The following is a 23874-nucleotide window of genomic DNA, read 5'->3' as shown; positions in this document are numbered from 1 at the left end:
AAGTATTTCGAAAATGAGCTCTAAGGAATTTTATTTTAATTCAATGGATTGCTTCACAAGTATCCTGTCTCTGTCCATCCATTCATCCAATTCATTCATTCATTCTCTCACTCATTCAACATACGACAAACTGTAATGTATGTAATGTGTAATGGAATTTAGAACCAGTTATGCAGGTTTGTGCCGCCTGGTGTGATAGATATTTTTGTCAGAACGATTCCTGTTTGTTTTATGCGGTGCTCCAGCTGTTTATTGCGATTATCGATTGATCGCTTTCAGTAAAGTGACTGCCTCGATTATAATCTGTATGATTTAGCACGCGTTCTTTTCTCAGGGGCTTACGTGACGTCAAACACAAGTGTATCACCTTCGTCCAGGGCCTCCCCTAGCCTGCCATTTTACCACACCCTGTATGCCCACCCTCAGGGTGCGGCGGCGGCGGCAGCGACGACTGTACCGACGGGTCCAAGAAAGGTTCACGCCACCACGTATGTTCCCGAAGTCGGGACCTTGAACCGCCCCATTGACAAAAGTTTACCGAAAGTGCTCGAGTCGAAGGTGAAATCCGAACCCGTACGTCCGTCGTGCTGTCGTGAAAAGCAGGTGAAGCTCCCCGCTGGTGTCCCGACGTCAGTGACCAAGTATTGCGATAATCCTCCACCTCTGACTGTGAAACTCTCGCCCAAGTTCTCCAGGCGGTCTTCGTGTGACGAGGATGATCCCCGCACAAAGGACGCAGACAAAAGGCAGAACAGTCGACTTGTTGGTGCTGGCTCGACGGAAAGTCTTCTTGCTGCCAACACTTCAGAAGAGTCGACGAAATGCTCAAACGGCGGCGCGGCTGGAAGTGGACGAAAGAGTGATAAAGACTTGGAGGATATCAGAGATGAATCGCTCAAATGTGGCGAGACTACGGCTCTGGATTATAGAATTTCGAAGAAATCTCAGTCGCAGACATGTGTAGTGACTAATTGTGGCGCCAGGAAGCACGAGGAAGGTGTTAGTGGTGTTAAGGTTAACGGTGAACACGAGATGCATCTGGAAGTAGATTCGTCCACTGTCGGGAAGCTTCACTCGCGTGTAGATATTCATGTGACTTCATCATCCTCATCGTCATCCTCGTCCTCAGCTGGACTTGCCTCCCCCGATGTTAAGCCTGATTCCACGACCCCACTAGAGAGTGAAGAGAAGCACGTGGACCGGACTCTTCACCCTGCAGATCCTAAGCTATCAAAGACTGAGTCACCGTGCACTGTTCTAAATCTGTCTAAATCAAAAACTGGTGACAAATCGTTTACCGACAAAGACTTGATTGGTGTACAGAGCAAGGTGGAAGTTTCTGAGGACAATTTCAAAGTGTCGGCTTTGAAAGCTCACGTGAAAGCGCAGACTGCAGTAGAAGAAAGAGCCAGACATTCTAAACATCGCGGAAGTCCTAAGACAGAGTTGGCGGCGGACAAACAGGACGATGTGACTGAGCATACAGGTAAGGGGTATTTCCTGAAGGTTTAATTAGTATGCACTTAAAGGCACAGGTTCTGGTTATTTGACAGTGTAATATATTTTTGACTATTGCATATTTTTACCCGTAAATTACAAGTAATTGCTTACAGTATCAATTTTAGTAAGTCCAGTGTGTTTCTGGTGATTCTGGTGTTTATAGTAGCTCAAAATACATTCTATGCGAAAGAGATTAAAATACGTACCCCGGGAATCTAGGAATTTTAAATATTTTAAAATAATATTTCTCTATACAATATACAAGAACTGGTAGTTCTGGTTTTTGTGGTAGCTCAGAATACATTTTATGAGAAAGAGAGAACAAATACGTTCACCGGGGAAATTAGGGATTTTAATATTTCCCTACACGATACACAGGAACAGTACAAATCCTTTATAGTTCTGCAGCAGAGGTCCCCTAAAGTGAAGTGTACCGGAGCCATTACACGTTAATACTTCCCAATAGGGCGGCTTCTGTTTTGTACATACACTCGGTTAGATGGCACTGCTCCCTAACAGGAACCCCACGGGTATTATATACCGACAGTAACTAAGGACGTTAGAGTTCCTTTGTGAAAACGTGTTAATATTTCCCACAACACATACTCAGCTATTGCACACGTGTTAATAGTTCCTTATATCACATAAAGGTTTTATATTTTTATTGGACAATACAGACTATTTGAGTTCCGTTATAGTACTCACAGGTGTTAAAGTGTTGCTGTTTTCTCACATTGCATGTTGTTACTGTGTATAGCATACTATGTGTGCGGCTGTTATAAGCTGTGTTTTATAAGCTGTGTTTACATATACATGTACATAGATACGGATCCAGATACAGATATGGCAAAAATCGCTGACTATTGTTTTCAATAGAGCTTTTCACGTACGTCCGGTTACAATCTGATTAAAATTAGCTCTACTGATCTACCAGTAGATCTAACAGCATTGCGTGGACTCCCATGTCCAGGTGACATTTCATCTATAAATAACAATTTAAATATCGACCAATTACATTTCGCCGTTTATGGCGTTATTTGGGAGCATACAAATTCTAAAAATATCGGGCGAGACTATTTATGCAATAGGCGAACTTGTTGGTCTATTTCAACGTTAAAAAACAGGGGGGAAGTGCAGTAATAAACTGGATTGTATACTAGTATAAATAGATTTTATGGCTATAACATCACGGGGTTTGTAGTTTTTTTCGTCTTGAAACGAATTTTATATAAAATGTTATATTGAAATTAGTTTCGGCATACTTCGTAATTCACCCGAATCTTTTCGTATACCCTCGACATAATCCCGAATGTTTTCAAATTCTTTTCAAATCACTGGCATGATTTTGCAAGTAACGGTTTGATTGGTCGAATGAAAGGTCAGCTGGACATGAGCTCGAACGGGCTGCTGTTAGATCCACATGTAATAGTGGAGCTAAGTTTAATTAGATTGGTCCGGTTACGGACACGATCATTTTGATCACTTTATATAGCGAACAGAAATTAATATTATTGTAAGAGATAAAAAGAAAGGACGAAGGAAAGGAAATGGAAGAGAAATGTGTGTTCGATCATCATAAACAAGTAATAATAATTGCAATATTATATTGCTACAATCGAATCACAAAAAAAAGGCATCGCAATCTGATTACGTAGAGGCTATACAAAATCGACCATATATCATTTACTAATAAAGGAAAACGTTTTGTTTCATTCATGTATATATTTACATGAAATTTATTTTAGTTTATTGTCTTCTTCTCTTAGAACACGTGTTGCTGTACATGCATAGCATAAGTTATAATCGAACCTGAGTGAACACAAAGTCCAATTGTTGGATCTCATTTCCGTATGCATATGTCGCGTGACTGGATCGGTATCCGTCTAAATATGAACATAGCTATAGTTCTCCTATGCAAGGAAAATAACGGTACGAACATCATGCTTTCCCAATGGGACAACCAACTAAGGATGCTGCAGTTCCCCAAATGGACCAATACAAAAACAAAGAATTTTTTGTGTGTGTGCTCAAGCACGCACTATTGTGGCGTAATTTGTCTCCGTGCTGTATACCTGTACTGATTAAACCCGTGCAATATATACCTTTTGTCTAAAGATGGGTATCAAGTCTGTTTTTACGACGAACAAATATCGACTGCACACGAATTTATGACTTTTTAAATGCATTTTTTCCCCTGAATGGTTTTCTGTAGTGCAACAAGCATGCGTTGAGTTCGAAAGGTGCGTATGTGGATGATGATACCTGTATGACGTCATATTATGTTCATATACGTGGGTAATTTTATACGGCGGCTCTCTGAGCCGTTTCATTTAAATTATTTTCTTTGTCAGTTCAAAATTGAAGCAGTCTAAGATGACATCTGTATTACGGTTGCATTGCAATTGGTCGTTTTACCTCCTTTTGTGAATACCGGCCCGTCAATTTTTAGAATAAATGTTATCAGTCATTCACCCGTGTTTCCTAGTGCTCATAGGCCTACATGTATCAGCTAATCTGGGATTTCTTTCATATAATATTTATTTCTATCTGTGTGTATCTTATCCATCCATCCATCGATCCATCCATCCAAATGTAAGTATCTATTGATGTATGCATATCTATATAATGTGTGTGTGTGTGTGTGTGTGTGTGTGTGTGTGTCAGTGTGTGTGTGTCAGTGTGTCTGTCTATGGATACTTATATGTGTCTTTAGGGTTGTTTTTTTCTGTCATGCCAGAAGTGACGTTGCATGTTCCTCATATGGTTATATTGTTTTGCAGCGTCCAACATACCCGTGGGTATTGCTGTGGCTCGAAAGAGGTCGGGTCAGACCAGAACACAACCAGGTACGCCTGTCTGTCTGTCTGTCTGTCTGTCTCTGTATACCAGATGTGTGTCTATCTGTGTATGCGTCTGTTTCCTGCCTTATGTTGAATGTTTGTGTGTGTGTGTGTGTGTGTGTGTGTGTGTGTGTGTCTGTCTGTCTAGGACGGGATGTAGCTCACTGGACGAGGGTTCACATGAGATGCGATGGGTTGTGGGATTGATCGCCCTCAACCTATGCACATTAAAGGCCTTGGTATTTACTGTCTTGTCTGTAGGAACAATGTTTATAAAAGTTCCCGTAATGCTTTATCATTTGGAATAGCTTATGTGGCGGCAGAGTTTCCTCTCTTTCTGTCTAATGACCACAGTTCGAAATAACCTTATGATAAGACACTAAACAGCTGTAGCTTAAAATATGCTGGGGTGTCGTTAAACCAATATTATTTTCTTTGAGTGTCTGTGTGTTTTGTCTATATTTCTCCTGCCATTTGTGAGTTTTCAATTTAATGTATGTCTCATTGATGTGCGAATACGACAATATACTGCTAATATACTCTAACATCGACATTATTTTCATTTTCGTTTGTAATTATGCTCTTGTAAAATGTAGTAATATGTTTATATTATTAATAATTACTCTTGACAAATTAATGTCGTTATGGATCACTAAGTAAACGACATAATCGAGATAATAACAAAATATGTTTTTTCTTTAATTATTTTATATATATCAAATCTCTTTGGGTCGACTCCGAAGGGTCGTATACACCGCAACGCTCGAACCAAACACGAAGTTTCGAGTTACACTTAACCGTTGTTGAACGAATGGTTGGGTCGAACTACCCGATCGATTGAACACTATATATATATAGATATAATGTTAAATATTTGGATCAGTAATTGATCCAAAAAAAAAAAGGATGACTTATAAAAACATTGACGATTCATTTCTGTGATTGTTGATTTGAATTTTTTGAATTTTTGAATCTACTTATTTTACTCATATCGGTTGTGTTTTTAATTACTTTTAATAACTCCCATATATACAATTGTTGTTGTTATTAAACAATGCTAATGTCTTCGACAGACACACACAACCTACAACCCACATTGCTGCACGAACAGGCGACAGTGGACGAGGACCAGTCGAGATCCTTCACGCAAGATTATAAAGACAGAGAAGAATTTCTTAGGTGGGTTTTATCATTTTGTTCTTCTTTATTCTTGTTATTAAATTATTTTAGTGGTAGTTGTAGTAGTAGCAGTTGTTGTTGTTGTTATCATTATTATTATCATCATCATCATCAGTTTTATTATTATTATTATTATTATTATCATCATCATTACTGTTATTATTATTATTATTATTATTGTTATATTTGTTATTCAAATTATAATTAACATTTAAAGGGACATTCCCGAGTTTGCTGCATTGTAAGATGTTTCCGACTAATAAAATATTTCTACGATTAAACTTACATATTAAATATATTTTCTGGTTTAGAATATCAGTGTCTGTATATTCAATGTGTTTCTGGTCGTCTTGATATTTGTAAGAAGCCTAAACTTGATTTTGTCTTCAAATGATTTCGTAAATGAAATTTAACCTAGTACAAATATTAGAACGATCCGAAACATGTTTAATATATAGCCACTAATATTTTATGCAGAAAAATATATTTGATATGTAATTACAATCTTTAAAAAGTATTTGTTAGTCGATATCATCTTAAAAAGTGCAGCAAACTCAGGAATGTCCCTTTAAGTGTTTTTTACATATCCCCAAATAACGTAGTGATTGGTATTAGAACATTATCTATTTATTAAGATATATAACTGTTTTATAGCTAGCTTGCCTAATATATTACATAAAAAAACTGATTGTCAGATTATAGCTGACATCATTTGTAATATTTCTTACACGTCTATACAATGTAGCATTATTTAGTTAATAAATCGGCTTTATTATGCTAAAAATGTATCAAGATTTTGTTATCTAATTCAAGTGGTGGTTTGTGTACGCAATACTCGGATGACGATGTACGACAATAGCACTAAAAGGACTCTTACTATGCAGCAATAGATTATATATTGTGGTTCGATTTTTAAAACTTTCATTTGATAGTAATTTAACATTATTTTACACTAATTCCATAGTAAACAAATATTTCAGACAATATAAAAGTCTGATTAGTTATCCTTATCTATTAAAACAATATTATCTACAGAGGTAGATCATATGCGCCGTAGAACAGTTTTTTGTATGCGCCTACTGTAGTTTGAAAATATTATAATAATCAATCTGTTTTTTTCTCTTTCAGACAACAGAAGGCGATTTTGTCAGGGTCGTTAAAACCGGTGGTGACCACTGCCTTACCCCCAAATCTCGTAGTCACAGGTATTGTCCGTGCATCTGTTCATATCGCATGATTTTGTTTAACTTATAAATTATCAGATGACAACCAGAACAGGCTATGTCCACTTATTACTGAACTGAGTGGAGTGAATTAGTTCGCTTTTTATTTTTTAAATATATGTTGCTGTTTTTAGTACTAAGGGGGTGTTTTTGTTTTGTTCTTTTGTTGTGTCTTGGGTATTGGGGATTTTGTTGTTGTTGTTTTGTATTGGGATTTTTTTTTTTTTGGGGGGGGGGATTGGGGGTGGCTTTTAAGAGATTGGAGGTGGTATGTGGAGGCATACATAAAATAGGAGTAATAAAAAACAATATATAATTGGAATAAAGAAATACAATTGCTTTCTTTTTCCGATTTTTAGAAGATTTTAAACGTGTAATTTTGTCTTTTTGAAAACTATAATTTTGGACACAGCCAGTTTGTTGCTGTCAGCCCTCAAAACTATCTAAACAGCACTTGAGATAAACGGAACACCATGATGCACTGTAATTACTAGATTTTAGAAATAAAATTTGAGTCCCTGAGAACATCGACAGCTTGCGATGGTCGTTTGCTTCATAGGCGTCCTAATTTACCTATCTCTGTTCCGTATCCATAGATACCGCTTTCTTTGGGGATAAATAGTTTTGCCCCGTACAAAGTGTAATTGGTCACGGTCCATTAGTTGTGTTCTGTTGTGTCTCATTTAGTCAGTCGACCCTGAAATGTACTGCTTTGTTCAAGAAAGAGGAAAGCCATTCACATCCCCGTGGTGCGTGTTTATTCTAGTACAGGACTTTTAGTTCACCATATTCAAAGAGGATGGTGCTTAGGTTAGGGTTGTTTGTTTTTTCTGCTTGCCTGCTTATTTGTTCATCCTTTCTTCTTTTTGTCTTTATTTAGCGCTCGCCGATGGTTATTAGGGACGAATTGTTTTAGGTAGTAAAAGCTTCTTGTCCAGTTAGCCCCATGACTGGTATGTGCTGTCCATTCTGTGAAAAAGTGCATATAAAATATCCTTTTCGTTTCATGAACAAACAATGTAGCGGGTTTTCTCTAAAAATATGTCAGAATTATCAAGTGTTTGACATCCAGTAGTAGATGATTAATAAATCAATATGCTCTAGTGGTGTCGTTAAACAAAACAAAATGTAACTGCATCTTTACACATTAAAAAAAATAAACAAAAGTTAAAATTATGTTAAGTACAAAGTTTTCTATAACGTTTTCTTCTGTCATGACTTTCAGGAAGTCTGCAAGGAACGGATAGCACGTTATCCGATGATTTGCGTATGCGCTCTTTGGCTAACCAATGGTTAGCCGCGTCTGGACATCCTTCAGCATGGCTGTCACAGAACCCGTATGGACTTCATCCGGGCATTGCGACAACTACAACCAGCGCCATCGAGCAGGGAGCTTTTCCTGTTCCAGCCCCAAGCGGTTTCAAGATTGCGCAGGATTCACTGACAGGACAATTGTTCCTGGTTCCTACTGGAGGTTTGTATTTATATGATTATAGTCATTATTCAGTTTATTGTTTAACTTGAATCCATTGCTCAACGTTACGGCGCAGTTGGCACTACTTTAGTAATCAAAAATTAAAAAGCAAAATATCATAAAGAGATGAAAATGTTCTAACAAGTTCTGAGTTCGAATTTACCATACCTTTGCATAATCTAAGTGGCTCAATGATCAGCTAGCACATTGCCATTCACTAGTGTGTGCATGTAAGTATAATTTATATGTTAGAATATATTCTGTAAAAAGAAAAAATGACTATCATCCAAAGAAATATTTGAAGAGGCATTTCAGTATTTTTAATTATTTTTTAATGAAGAGCTATTTCTAAAGCATCATATATTAAGCTACAAGAAGTAACGGCATGACAAATGATGGTGTGTGTGTGCCATTAACATGTGTACAGTGTTAGCTCTACTAGAACACGTCTCTGTTAGCGTGCATGCTGCTATTAGATAGTGTCAATGTTTAGTACATGAATACGATTTTGTTAATGACGTCATTTGCTTGCCGTGTTTGCAGATTTTGTCGACCAGACTGGACTATGGCCAGCAGCATTTCCCGGAAGCCACGGGGCACAAACGGCTCACACTCATTTCCAACACCTCCTGCCAGCACAGCCTCACATGGGTCACGTAACCGAGTCCACGTCACCACACAGTTCTGTGGGAGATCAGAGAGAATTAACTCCGGGCCAGGTTAGCATGTTATATTTTTGTTACTAGAAGGATATATGACTGTAGTCAAATCTGAATGACAAAACTGTAATACATGGTCAGGGCCATATTTCTACACAATGCAATCAAATGGGTATTTATCAAAATAGGGGTTAATTGCATGATTTTATATGAACCTCGTCTCTCGAGGAGATCCTTTACTGGAGATTTGATCTCTCTTACTCATAAAGAGGACTGCCACATTCAGACTAGTTTACTAAATCAAAACTAGCACCGGTCAAAGCTCATTAGAATACGTACAGCTGTGATGAATTGTTGTGAAACGTATAAACCAGTATAGCGGGTGGGTTCTGGCTGAACTCAGCTCTGGTGTTTGCAAAACGTGAGCATATTCTGTCCAACCGGTGGCACTCGTCATGAGTACTGTCACGACATCTGTCAAGTCTGTCACTTCATCTTATTTATTGGTGTTTGATATTATTGTATTAAACATTACTCACAGTAGACTATAACTGTTGCTAACGGTGTGTTCACTGTTATTGCCGAGTTCAAAATGTTTATTAAGATTTTTAGACTTATATGGTGATGACAGGAACCCGATTAATTATGCATGCAACCTGACGATGTTTTAGTTCATGATCTTAGTTAGATGTTGTGTTGCATTACTGACCCTGTAATTATTCCAGTTGGGGCCGGTGCAGGATTCAGTGTGAGGTACTCTCCTGTGTTGGTTTAGAGAAGTTTTCAAATTCTTGTCGGGTCCACTCTGCTTAAAAGTAGGGTGAGGAAGATGTGGCATTGATTTCAGCCAATCTCAGCTTCACATATCTTCAGTCAATGAATGAATGAATGAATGAATGAATGAATATTTAACGAGACCCCAGCACGAAAAATACATCGGCTATTGGGTGTCACACTATGTTAAATGCAAAAACAATGTGATAGATATCTTCAAAGTTCACAGTCTAAATTCGGTACAAAGTTATGAATGAATCCAGATTCAGTCTGATATGTTAATGTATTGTGAGTACACTATAACGTTATTATAATAACAGGGACAACACCATTTAAACACAAGAGTAGACTACGGTAACGTTATGAAAAGATAATTAATTTGTAAAAACTAAAACATTTAATTTCCAGTCGGTGTGTCAGACTCCCGAAGTGAGTGACCACCGAGATGAAAGTGACCGTGGGTCAGATGGACAGACGCTCAGCCGGACTCCCACCCCGACGTCGTGGACTCAGTCTGGGTCGGCCAAGGACAAAAGTCCGGCTCTTCAAAGTGCCCCGCCCACCCCGTGTAGTCTGCAGGATCAAGAGAAACCCATCATGCTGCCTAGTACCTACATTCCAGGTCAGTTCATTCGCCTTTCACGCCTTAGTCGTGTATTGTCGCTTGTTGTCGGCTATTATCGTGTAGTCTGCAGGATCAAGAGAAACCCATCATGCTGCCTAGTACCTACATTCCAGGTCAGTTCATTCGCCTTTCACGCCTTAGTCGTGTATTGTCGCGTGTTGTCGGCTATTATCGTGTAGTTTGCAGGATCAAGAGAAACCCATCATGCTGCCTAGTACCTACATTCCAGGTCAGTTCATTCGCCTTTCACGCCTTAGTCGTGTATTGTCGCGTGTTGTCGGCTATTATCGTGTAGTCTGCAGGATCAAGAGAAACCCATCATGCTGCCTAGTACCTACATTCCAGGTCAGTTCATTCGCCTTTCACGCCTTAGTCGTGTATTGTCGCGTGTTGTCGGGTATTATCGTGATTTGTAGGACTTCTAGAAATATTTTAAAATCCACTAGTCATGGGATCAGTGCTATTATAAATATACTAGCCACGACTGAAAATTAACTAGCCCTACTTTTAAGTAAATACAATAATTTTACTAATATAGTAATAATCTGATATGCTTCCTAAAGAGGGAGATAGAGCTTAGAAAACCTTAGACTAGGGGATGGGGATGGACAGGATATTCATATTTACAATATAGACTTTAATGCAGCATTTAACAACTTTTTTCACTAGCCGTCAGGCATGGTGATAGTTGTTATTTACTAGCCCAACATTGAATATCAGTAGCCATGGGATTCGGGTACCACAATTTAGAAGTCCTGTGATTTGTCGTGTACTGTCGAGTATTATCGTACAGTTGAGTATTATTGTGGATTGTCGTGTACTGTCAGACATTACCGTATTACCGTGCATGTCCATTTACTGTCGGGTATTATCGGGCATTACCGTATATTATCGTGCATTGTTGTGAATATCGAATATTATCGGGTAATATATTATCGTGTATTGTCCATGCACTGAGTATTCTTGTTACTTCGCTTCTTTCTATAACAATTCTGAACTTTGTCTTGTACAAAGATGCATGTATGCTCATGGAGACGGCAGTGGTTTTGTTAGTTTATGTAATTACTTTGAAAATAACTATGCATCGTAACGTCTCAAATATTTCAAAACATGCTGATGTAAATGCTGATCTTGTAAACGGTCCAATAGTTTGAACGCAGACGACATTTGTGATATCCCGGAGGTTATGAACGCTGCGTTCTAACAGTTTTAAAGCCGCACACCCTAGTTCCATCTAGCGAAAATAAATTATAATTTTGTTAATCTACAAACCTGTAACACACTTAGATCACGTTTTTATCAAATGGAGTGAAAAAGCAGGTTTTATATCGATAAATACCATGGGAATCCCCATGTCCCAATTGCTTGAAATAATTTTGAAAGTTAGTATTCTGATGTCACCGGTAGATGTCGCTCGAAGCACAACAATGCCTACGTCACGACAAATTTCACAGAGTGCGCACAGACTTGGGGTGCGTTCTTTTCACCTCTCCTGGACATGTTCCAACTGTTCTGTCCTGGTTGTATCCCCTCTCCAGATATCGTAAGACTTAGCAAAATTATTGGTTTTAAGGGTTTGTAACGTTTTGTATTGAGACACTTACTTGTCTGAACTTTATTGTTACTGAAAATGTTCACGAAGTGTGAAGAAAAATCTCACAAATGAACAACAACAAATCGGATGTTGATTGCGCGAACCGTGCACGAGAAATCGCCGGGAATAAGCGAAGAAAACACGACTGGTAAAACGTCTAGATACTCTACATTAAACATTTGGCGTAACATACAAAGGTACTAGTGTCGTAGCGTAGCACAGGCAGATGTCGGTGTCTATAGTTTCTAGTTCGAAAAATAAATTTTAATTAATCAAATGCGCTATTTAAAGTTAAATAATGTTTTGGAAAAAAATCGGGAATTCCGTTTCAGATAGGTATTTCCGCGATTCCGTCCGCGATTCCGCGATCACGGAAAATCAGTGCCTCTAATAACGGTCACGTGGTATACCAACATCTGTGACGTTACGCAGGAAGATTCCCTCTAAAAATAGACCTCGCTTGCTTAACGGTTTTTTCTCGATAGCACGTCTTGTGAAAAAATGCATTTCGTGGTTTTACAAACATCAGGATTACCAAAAAGCACTTCAGGTGAATGGAAATGTGTATTCTAAATAATAATGTAAGTAAAGTGCAATTTTATTTGTGAAAAATGGGGTTTAATAGCGAAAAACAACGCCGTAATGGTTAACAAATAACTGTAACTAGGGTGTGTCCCTTTAAGGCAGGTGTTCAGAAACCATGCTAGGATATTACGCGTCAGTGACCAATATCACGTATAAAATGTTTATTAATATTTTTATTTGACGACTGGTACGGGTCAGGGACAATCGGTTATCGACATGGTTCAGTGGACATTGATGCGTTACCCCTTCCAGCAGGTGCAATATTGTCTCCATCTGTGGGGGTCACGGAATGCAAAAACTATTCCCGCGGCTCAGTTGATGGACATTTTATTTTACATCTTGTGCACCGCATTGTATGCTGGAATGTTTATATTATAGGTGATCGAAAATAGCAGTTTATGTGGTGGGAGCTACTTACAATAATTGTTGATCGAATATTCATTGGGGTCAAATAAAACAAGTATTTGTTTTTACTTTACTGACCTTGATATGATTTGTATAGATGTATGAACATCTATATCCGTGTGTGTGTGTGTGTGTGTGTGTGTGTGTGTGTGTGTGTGTGTGTTAAGACTAGTATTAAAGTGATAGCTGTTTTGTTTTTGTTTTTCACCAGATATGTCAATGGCCACATCACAGGAATACACGTACGCCTTCCCTGGTGGACATCTGCCGTACATGCTTAATCCGGGCATTCTATCTGTGCCAGGTGTGCCTCTCAACCTGTCCGAACCCCTGACTGTGAAGACCGAGTCACCCTCCGTTCAGTCGCGTGGGACCTCCCCAATCATCCTGACACCCCCTCCGTCAGACGAGACCCACCGGGGTTCCGTCAGTTTCAGGGAGGTGGCCGTGTTCACGGACAGTCCGGTCACAAAGTGCTCTACGTCGGTGCAGACGTGCGATCTGGACGATTTCCCGCCATTTTCCACCCCCGTCAAGTTGAAGGAACAGTGCAGTCAGACGTGTCAGAACGACGACTTGCCACCGACAGAGGGGGATTTCCAGGATACTAAAAATAGCTCCTTTACAACAACCGCTGCTATTGAACGTGAAAATAGTTCTCCTTTCGACTGTGGTGTGACAAAATCAGACGCTGACTGTGATATCGCTAAAAATAGTAAAAGTGTGAGTAAAACAGAAGGCGCCGTGGGGAAGTACAATCCTTTCAACGACCCCCAGATTCTCCTGGCAGCTGATGGCCTGGAACTGTTGAGCACCCTAGCAGAGAAGAGATCCAAGTGTTCCGACATGGAGTGTCCCAGCGTCTTTCTCTCTCCTAGCGACTCGTGTAAATCGGACAACACTGACGTCACGGAGGACTCGCCAGAGCTAACAAAAAAAGAGTGCACGCCTAGACGAGATGTCCGCAGATCAGGATCCCCTAAATGGACGTTTCCGAAAAAGGACAGCAGCCAGAACTCAGCGGCAATAGGTATCTTCAATATGCCATCAGGTATCTACCATAAATGTTAAAAAAATCATCTCTGTCCTTGTAAACGAGGGTATATTGTTGACTATAATGTGCAACAGATTTCCAGGTAGACTCAGCTATGACTACCACATCATCCCGTAGTCCCCTAGGGTAGGTCCTATTCAGTTTCGTTAAATAAAGATGTTGACAGCTCTTAAATAAGATATGACTATCTTACTTTTTTCTCATCCGCCTTTCTTTTCATTTTAAAATAAACTTGTTAATACAAATCTCATAAAACCTTTTTGTGTAAGTATGCTTGGCGTCATTAACAGGGTCCAATTTATATTATTTCAAAGCGCCAGTAATTGATTAACCATCATGGAGCGATGTGGATGGGTCCAAATGTGTAATCCTACCACCACCACCACTACCACAACCACCACCATCATCATCATCATTATCATCATCATCATCATCATCATCATCACCATCACCATCACCATCACCATCATCATCATCACCACCATCACCATTACCATCACCTCACCACACCACACACACTAAAACAAGACTACTTAGGTTACATATGTTCCCAATGTCCTGGTAATATTTTAATAAACTACGTCACTGCTACTTGGCCTGCCTAAAAACTAATTGCAAGTTGTTAAGGTTGCTAACGTAGCGAGGTTTCTCCCACCTCCCAGTTTATTCAAAAAAGGCTTGGTCATTTTCACTGGAACCTTAATACTCCACTTATGCAAGCGTGTGTGACAGCGACACTTCACTATTATACTTGAGACTTGGCGTACTCAACAACATCAGAAATGTGTCAATCCGATCATATTAGGATTAGATATGTTTGTCAACTAATAGTTATCTGTCGATTCCTGTACATTTGTATTTTGTCTTAGTTTTGTATCATGTTGTTTTGTTTTGGTTTCGCAACATCATGTGATGGAATCACGATTATAATTGTTTTTCTCTGAACAAAATCACATCTAGTTGTATCCTTCTTTCTCTGTGTATGTTGTTTGTGGTTTTATTCACTTTCCCTAAACGTCTCACGTTTTAAAGCCGACGACCTACTTTCCAAGGTGCGTACCTTTTATATTTTTTACCAAAATAATTATGAACTACAAACACCAGAACGAACAGAAACGCTCTGGATTTGTCCAAATAGATAATTTCATGAAAACGTTTTCCCGTAATGTCAAAGTTAAGAGTAAAAACACAGCAACAGGCGAGAATATTTTTCACTGCCTAGTAACTAGTATCGGCGGCTTTAATGAAGAATGTTTTACTTTTATTAGACAGAAACTCAGTAATCTACATAGTAATATTGGGTGGTTGTTGTACGCATTTAAGGGTACTCGGTGACACGATACGTTTTTCACATCTTTAAATGTCTTGATGTTAGTACTCTTTTAGTGATCTGGCTTCAGTTTGTGAACTCCGGGACTGGTTGTGGTATAGCAGACTTCGCCGTGGAAAATAATTTGAGGGGAGGGATTAATTGCTCACCGAACTTAGATTATGGGGAGCCATTTAAAATATTATCATATTAATACCATATAAACAAGTCGAGAAGTAAATCTAGCAATACGTAATAAGTGGCCTGTTGCTGCTGACTAAGTCAGTTGTTCACGTGACTATGCTAAGGGGAGCTAATAAAAAAAATACTCCCTTTGAACTAGTCTGAGAATAATGGGGAGCGAGTGATAGCTCCCCATAAACGGCGAGGTTTGCTATAGTTTAAGCGTTGTGTAGCTGGCTATTGTGTTTGCTGTGGTTGTGGTGTTTGTTGTGTTTTGAGCATATTGCCTCATGGAAGCAGACCTTGAATCTTTTCTTGCCACAGGGCTTGACCACATGGACGACATGGAGATCGAAATGCGCATGCGCCTCGCTGAACTTCAAAGGCGGTACAAGGAGAAGCAGAAGGAGCTGGCGAAGCTGCAGCCCAAGAAGGATAAAGACAAGGGAGACAAGTCTGACAAGGGTGATAAGTCTGACAAGGGAGATAAGTCTGACAAGGGAGACAAATCGGACAGGAGTGACCGTTCCGACAAGGGGGATAAATCTGACAAGAGTGAGAAGTCGGAAAAGGGTGATACAGAGTAAGTATTTGTCATATGACAAGGACGAATGATTACAGCTTTAGGCACAATGGCATGAACAGTTGGCCTATTAAAAGGCCAAACAAATAATATTACCTGGAAATTCTTATATTTAAATTTTCTACAAACGATATTTATTAAACCAGCTACTTAGCCTTATTATCCGTATTATTGATATTTTGGTACATTATGTCTACAAAGCCATACAGCAGAGGAGGGGGGACGTTTCGTTCCTTTTTAACGTAAGTTCGTGATTTAAATGTTTGCATGCTTGAGGCGTTAGCGTTAGTGAAGGGTAGAACGTACAGTCAATATTGGCCTCAGTATAGGCTTAGTTCAAAGTGAATATATCCAGTACCCCGCCATGCCTGGTACTAGCAAACACAAACCGTGTAATGAGTGTTGTTATGTCTTTAAACCCACGGTGCATCTGAGTGTTTACTGTATTTTTACACAACAAAATCACCTATGGTAGGGTCAGTATACGAATCAGAGCTCATGTACATACATGTAGTACTAATTTTTGTTTAGTGTTTATGCATATATTATTAATTTTGTTTTAAAAGCAAATCTAAGCATAACCAACTTTCTATAGTAAACATCACGTAATTAACCACTTCTTTTTGACAAACTACCAACTAACAAGACATTAAAAAATTTAATGAACAAATAAAAAGAAATGTTATCGTTATATTTAACAAACAGTGCTCTACGACTGCTATGTGAGACAGGCCCTTAGTTGATGGTGGCACAGTCTGTAGTGGGTGGGCACAGGCCAGATTTTTATCTTAATTCTTATAGATTAGGACAAATACAACGTACATTTTCATCCTTGAATGCCGGGTGGGGAAACACAGACATTCCCTCCCCACTGGTTCTAACTGTCCTATAAATAAATACTCGCCAGATGTACATCGATGGTTGTCTGACGTCAACTGTTCTCTGTGTTTTCAGAGACGAGTCTCAATCTAAACGAGGCCCGGGAAGGCCAAGAAAACGAAAATTCTTCCCCACAAAGAGTGAAGAAGAAACCTCGTAAGTATCATCGTTGTCAAGTATCTATTATCACTTAACGTGTAACGGAAGAAGAAGAAAATGTTTTACTTAACGACGCACTCAACACATTTTATTTACGGTTATATGGCGTCAGACATATGGTTAAGGACCACACAGATATTGAGGGAGGAAACCCGCTGTCGCCACTTCATGGGCTACTCCTTTTCAATCAGTGGCAAGGGATCTTTTATATGCACCATCCCACAGATAGGGTAGTACATACCACGGCCTTTGATATGCCAGTCGTGGTGCACTGGCTGGAACGAGAAATAGCCCAATGGGCCCACCAACGGGGATCGATCCTAGACCGACCGTGCATCGAGCGAACGCTTTACCACTGGGCTACGTCCCGCCCCAAATGTGTAACGAATACATACATTTCGACTGGTGTGAACCAGGGACCTTCTAGGCAAATAATAGAACCAATGTACACATTTCCAATCGCTACTGTCAGGAAAATTGTCTGGAAGAACAATAAGTTTAATTTCAGTTTATAGTAAGTCTTGTAAGGTTCAGATACGCTGTCAAGGACATACAACCCAGCTATTTGGTTGTCTGTCCATTAAGTATGTTAACGATTTATGATAAAGAAGTCGGTGTAAGTACGTTTTTTGAACTTTAAATACAGCATACTGTCTTTCATGAATTATGAACGTTACAGGGCTTGTCATAAAATGATGTTTCATCCGGAGACTAAATCCATGTAACTTGATTTGAAGTAGTAATAGAGAAATACTGAGAAATGGTGAGATACAAACTCTACGAACCTTGAACTTGTTTAGCGTTACAGATAATCACAAATAATCACTATCGTACGTTTTAATAAAATATATAAAAAGTATTTTAAATCATGCTTTCTTGTTGGATCTTTGTCTGAAGAAGTTATCTTCGGCTGCGAATTGCTGACACTCGTATAGTTAACATAGTTTGACATAGACAATCGCGTATTGTGCTCTGTTTATAGATTTCTACACAGTGATTAACGTGTGTTACAGGTCACAGAAAACGAGTCCCAAGGAATCTCACCATAAGAAGAAACGGCTAGCAGAGGAACTGGTGGACAGAATGTTCAGAAGTGTTAGTATTTCGTCTTATTATCAATTACAACGGTTCATCCACATGGGCCAAATAATGACACGCCCCACACACGATTCTTAGTATTCGGCTAAAACAGTTGTGAAAATTCCATAAATTGACTGTACACTTTAACCGATTCTAGAATCCTATTGTATCTAAATTAACTAGGACTCTGACTCTCACACCTCTCCCTCTCCCTCCCTCCCTCCCTCCCTCCCTACCTCTCTCTCTCCCTCTCTCTCTCTCTCTCTCTCTCTCTCTCTCTCTCTCTCTCTCTCTCTCTCTCTCTCTCTCTCTCTCTCTCTCTCTCATTATGTTCATGAATATATTGATTATTAGCAATTTTATTGAGGTTTTAATAGTTTATGTATACTTTGAAGTAATGATGTGTAGTTACGGTTTCAATGTATTTATGTAAGTAATTACGTGTTTCAGCTTGCTCCAGCGAAAAGCGACAAACTGAAGGCAGTTTCCGCAATGCGCAGTAAAACGAACACTATGACTAAGAAACGACCCAGTTTCCATAGCAACAAGCCAGCAACAGGTTTGAATAATTGTTTCAATTTGGTTGTACGTCTGCTTTCATCAGCGACATATTTCAATTATGATGTGTTATACGACTGGGTTTTTTTAATCGTATTGGGCGTTTCGTGACGGGACGATGTTTGAAGTCACGTGACGGTTTTGTATTAATTTCCTGTAGACTATGAAGTCACGTGGCGGTTTTTTATTCATTTCTTGTAGATTGCATATAGTCACACAACGGTTTTACATTAATTTACTGTAGTGTCACGTGAGGGTTTTCTATTACTTTTAATAAGTTGTATGTAGTCAGGTGGTGGTTTTGTATTATTTTACTATATATTGTATTTAGTCACGTGAAGGCTTTGTGTTAGTATACAGCTGATTGCAAGTATTCGCGTGGCTGTTTTTCTTATTAATTTCTTGTATGTTGTTTGTAATCACGTGATGTTTTGCATTACTTGTCTGTAGAAAGGGTAAAGTCATGTGATGGTTTTCTATTAATTTCGAGTCAATTATCCAGTACATAATCACTTGACGGTTTTGTGTACATTTTCTGTATAGGTAGTCAGGTGGCGGGTTTGTATGAATTGTGTGTTTAATAAAGTAGACTTATGGTCATAAGCGTACGAAACGGAGGGAGGGGGGGGGGGGGGGCAGTCCTGGAGAAAATCCTCAAATTCGGGCAAAAACAATAGAAACATTCAGGCCATTTGAGCTGGCCTGAACACTTTTCACCATATATTTTCATAAATCTGCCCACAATATTAGTTGTAATCCATGTAAAAATGTGTGGCTATTCGTTTGCAACCCTATATAGCTATTTGGCAGTAATGGTAATATGAATAAACGTTGTAATCCAGATTCCTTTTGTTTAATTCGAGCAAAATCCGCCTGCCCCCCCCCCCCCCCCCCTATAAAAATGAGAGCCTGTAGGCCTATAATGCTTATGGTGCCCGTTTTAAATAACCAAGCCTATATCATTATGAGTGACGGACATTTATTCGTTCATTTATACTTATTTGTGTGCTTCTATCCAATCACGATTCAAGCACACTGTCCTGGGCGCACCCTTCAGCTCTCTGGGCTGTCTGTCCAGGGCAGTGGGTTAGTGGTTAGTGAGAGAGAAGTCGGTGTAGTGGTCTTACACATCCTACCGAGTCGTTAAGCACGCTGTGGGTGGGAGCCGGTATCGAATTGCGAACCCAGTACCTACCAACTTTTAGTGGCTTAACCACTACGCCACCGAGGCGGGTAGATGAGTCACCGATTTTAAAATATCTGACTGGGCTACAAAAAAATGGTTTAATGAGAATTCCGTGTATGTGCAAACTAAGCATACATTTTAATTATTATTCTACATGAAATATTAACATCGTTGTTTTTTCGTGTATTCTCATTTTCTCCTCACCAGAACAACTCTGTATATTTATATGGCGTAATAACACCGGACCGAACAACTGACAGCTAGGGAAATTACACGCTGGGCGATTTATGCTGGTCAAATTGGGTTATCTACTGCAGCTGTCAAAACGTCATGTTCCTCTGCCAGTATATTACGTGTAGGCTTTTATTATTGGGTGGGACACGCATCATATTCGTATGGCAGTGGAGAGAGAGAGAGAGAGAGAGAGAGAGAGAGAGAGAGAGAGAGAGAGAGAGAGAGAGAGAGAGAGAGAGAGAGACAGACAGACAGACAGAGAGAGAGAGACAGACAGAGGGGGAGGGAGGGGGAGGACGTGGAATGTATTTGAAAGTGTCGGCACAGAGAGAGAGAGGGGGGGAGACAGAGACACAGAGAGAGGGGAGGACGTGGAATGTATTTGAAAGTGTCGGCACAGAGAGAGAGAGAGAGAGAGAGAGAGAGAGAGAGAGAGTGCGTGCGTGTGCTTGTGTGTATAACTAGACAAGGCGTGTTTACGTCACACTGAATAATTAGTTCTGTTATACGAGCGTGGTCGGTCTAGGATCGATTCCCGTCGATGGGCCCATTGGGCTATTTCTCGCTCCAGCCAGTGCACCACGATTGGTATATCAAACGCCGTGGCATGTACTATCCTATCTATGGGATGATACATATACATGATCGCTTGCTACTAATGGAACAATGTAGCGTGTTTTCTCTCCAAGACTATCTATGTCAAAATTACCAAATGTTTGACATCGAACAGCCGATGATTAATAAATCAATGTGCTCTAGTGGTGTCGTTTAACAAAAGAAACTATTTTTTACAGCTGGAACATAGGTGTATATGGGGTAAATTCAGTTTCCCCTACACTAAAACAAAGCTATGGCTTTCTAATAAAACTGATATAAACAGTGCATTAATTCACACATCATAATTATTCGAAATTCCTATAGTAATTTGAGCAAGCATGACTCGGTTTTTAGCTGATGCTTATATCCGCAATATTCATATTCTTTATATTGTCTCGCACAATCCATTGCAATAGCATCCCACTTTTCGGTATAAAAAAAATGGAGAATTGAGAAAATTAATACACATTATATATTCTAAATTAACAGAATTAAATTAGCAACTACTTGTCTGGTTTAATTCTTCAGTGCTTGTCCCCAAACAACGGAGTGCACTTCATGCCACAGCATTTGTCTGTTGTGCGCAGATTCTCTTCTTCGTGGGAATCCCTTCATTACTTACGGCGCACCAGTTCTCCTCTCCTCTTGATTGGTATGCAGTTCATCCTTGTTCTCCTTTAATTGGCATCGACCTGCACGACCAATGGCTTATTGCATTTGTCGTCTGCGTTTTTGTCACCGACAAAGCTGACTCGGTCTTATACAGCTTCCGTTCACGCGAGGCTTTGTGGCTATTTATAGAAAAGAGCGAAGTGGCGGCGAAATAGACGTAATGATTTCAGTAACAAGAGTTCAGTAGGTCCAAGCGATTTTGACATCAGAGAATAGAAAATATGTCGTTAGAATGACGTGACAGTGTTGTACTAAAATAAAAGTTGAGATTTTAATAGGTTAAAAAATATAAATACAACTTTGGAAAAAAATTACTTTAAAACAAAATACATTTAAAAAGATGCCATTAAATTACTTAGTCATGTTTTAATTTTTTATGGTTTTGTCATATTGTTTGTAAAAAATATCCGTATTTCTAAAATGTATGGAGAAGCCTTAATATAGGCTTTTTCCTTTTGTGTAATCCCAGAACCGTTTATTTTGTATTTGACGGCAATTAATTATCAAAACTGCATTATAAATGATGTCATAAAAAATGGCATTGCAGATAACGTAATCGAAATGGCATTACACATTATATGATCTAAATAATTTTGTAATTATAGACATACGTAATAACTATGACATAAATCACGTTATCAAAATTATCAGAATACGAACTTTCAATCAGGAGTGTCACAAAGTAAAGTAAAGTTTGTTTTATTTAACGACGCCACTGGAACACATTGATTTTTTATCTTATCATCGGCTATTGGACGTCAAACATATGGTCATTCTGACACTGTGTTTTAGAGGAAATCCGCTGTCGCCACATAGGCTACTCTTTTTACGACAGGCAGCAAGGGATCTTTTATTTGCGCTTCCCACAGACAGGATAGCACAAACCATAGCCTTTGTTGAACTAGTTATGGATAACTGGTCGGTGCAAGTGGTTTACACCTACCCATTGAGCCTTGCGGAGCACTCACTCAGGGTTTGGAGTCGGTATCTGGATTAAAAATCCCATGCCTCGACTGGGATCCGAACCCAGTACCTACCAGCCTGTAGACCGATGGCCTGCCACGACGCCACCGAGGCCGTCACATTTTAATACTGTTTGCAGACATATGGTTAAGGGCCACACAGATATTGAGAGAGGAAACCCGCTGTCGCCACTTCATGGGCTACTCTTTTCGATTAGCAGCAAGGGATCGTTTATATGCACCATCCCACAGACAGGATAGTACATACCACGGCCTTTGTTACACCAGTTGTGGAGCACTGGCTGGAACGAGAAATAGCCCAATGAGTCCACCGACAGGGGTCGATCCTGGACTGACCGCGCATCAAGCGAACGCTTTACCACTGGACTACGTCCGGCTCACCCAATGTTTGAGATGCACAGATTACGAACATTCAGTCAGGAATGTCACATTTTAATACTGTTTGCAGTACTGCTCAGTTCTCGACTATAGATATGACTGGCAACACGGCAGCAAATATCGCTAGTAGTGGGGTCAGGCCGCCAATGAAAAATATATACACGAAAATATCATCAGAATTAGAACAGTTGAATGATAAGGTAGATAATATGTGCATGAACTGGGACAGAATATTTGAAGAAATAACGGAGGCTTAGAAGACATGAAGTGTCATTTGGTACGATTTGAACCCACTGCACCATGTTCTGTCCAGTATTGCAAATATTATGGCAAGACCTACAAGAATCGCATTCATTTAAAGTTAGACGCAAAGAAAAAACATTGCTAAATAAACTTTTTAAAAAGCAAACCGCGTTAATCATCCGACCGCGAGTGCTCATCAGTATCCATATGATGACGTGTTCTTTCCTGTCATACCCGAGATAAAAGATATACTCTGTTCATCCGACCGCGAGTGCTCATCAGTATCCATATGATGACGTGTTAATTCCTGTCATACCAGAGATAAAAGATATACTTTGTTCATTCGTATAACATAAATGGTCGGATTCCTAGTTTTAACTGAGCATCAAATATTCACAGCAGTTTAGAAGTTATTGCTCTTTTCTCTAAACAAAACTGAACAAAAAAGCTAACTGTGGTTAATTTAATTTAACATTATTAAAATTTTTGCTCCATTCGCATTTAGTAATTTAACTAAAAGTAATTTGAACTGTGGCTATTTATTCAGCATCTCTTTGTTTGAGATCACACCGGCAAATAACCATTGGACGTTATATGTTATATGTACTATTAAAATTACTAGCGTGGCCGAGTTGTGATTAATGAGTATCTGTCATTTTGACATGGTTTGTTTTCAAACTTGCGAAATATCCGATTGTCTGTAGATCGCTGTCAGTAAGCCGAATGTACTATTATTTGTGTTTGATAAATTATTCATTTCTAATTGTCATCATGTGTAACACGCTTCGGTTTGAATTTCAAAATTCATTACCCGGCCACCAACTACCGGCGTGCTCATATGAAAAGGACACTGACAACGGATGTCTCGACATTGATGACGGATATGTCGAAATTAAAATCGCCACACGTTTGATGGGT

General features: G+C 39.3%; 1 protein-coding gene across 4 annotated transcripts in view; it reads left to right on the top strand.

The window, feature by feature from the left end:
* LOC121380211 (trinucleotide repeat-containing gene 18 protein-like) overlaps nt 1-23874 on the top strand; it is a 110246-nt gene that overhangs the window by 65400 nt on the left and 20972 nt on the right. The window contains exons 6-17 of one of the 4 annotated variants that reach the window (XM_041509029.1): nt 335-1486; nt 4281-4346; nt 5414-5519; nt 6648-6724; nt 7968-8216; nt 8760-8935; nt 10058-10271; nt 13070-13888; nt 15729-15987; nt 16942-17022; nt 18039-18120; nt 18556-18664. In XM_041509029.1, the coding sequence (XP_041364963.1) occupies nt 335-1486; nt 4281-4346; nt 5414-5519; nt 6648-6724; nt 7968-8216; nt 8760-8935; nt 10058-10271; nt 13070-13888; nt 15729-15987; nt 16942-17022; nt 18039-18120; nt 18556-18664 (3390 nt within the window). Of the gene's footprint in view, nt 1-334; nt 1487-4280; nt 4347-5413; nt 5520-6647; nt 6725-7967; nt 8217-8759; nt 8936-10057; nt 10272-13069; nt 13910-15704; nt 15988-16941; nt 17023-18038; nt 18121-18555; nt 18665-23874 lie in introns of all 4 variants that reach the window. The other 3 variants (XM_041509027.1, XM_041509028.1, XM_041509026.1) reach the window with 3 other exon arrangements.

Source organism: Gigantopelta aegis, chromosome 8 (assembly GCF_016097555.1).
Source record: "Gigantopelta aegis isolate Gae_Host chromosome 8, Gae_host_genome, whole genome shotgun sequence".
Classification (NCBI taxonomy): domain Eukaryota; kingdom Metazoa; phylum Mollusca; class Gastropoda; order Neomphalida; family Peltospiridae; genus Gigantopelta; species Gigantopelta aegis.
This window is presented reverse-complemented; position numbering and strand designations above follow the sequence as displayed.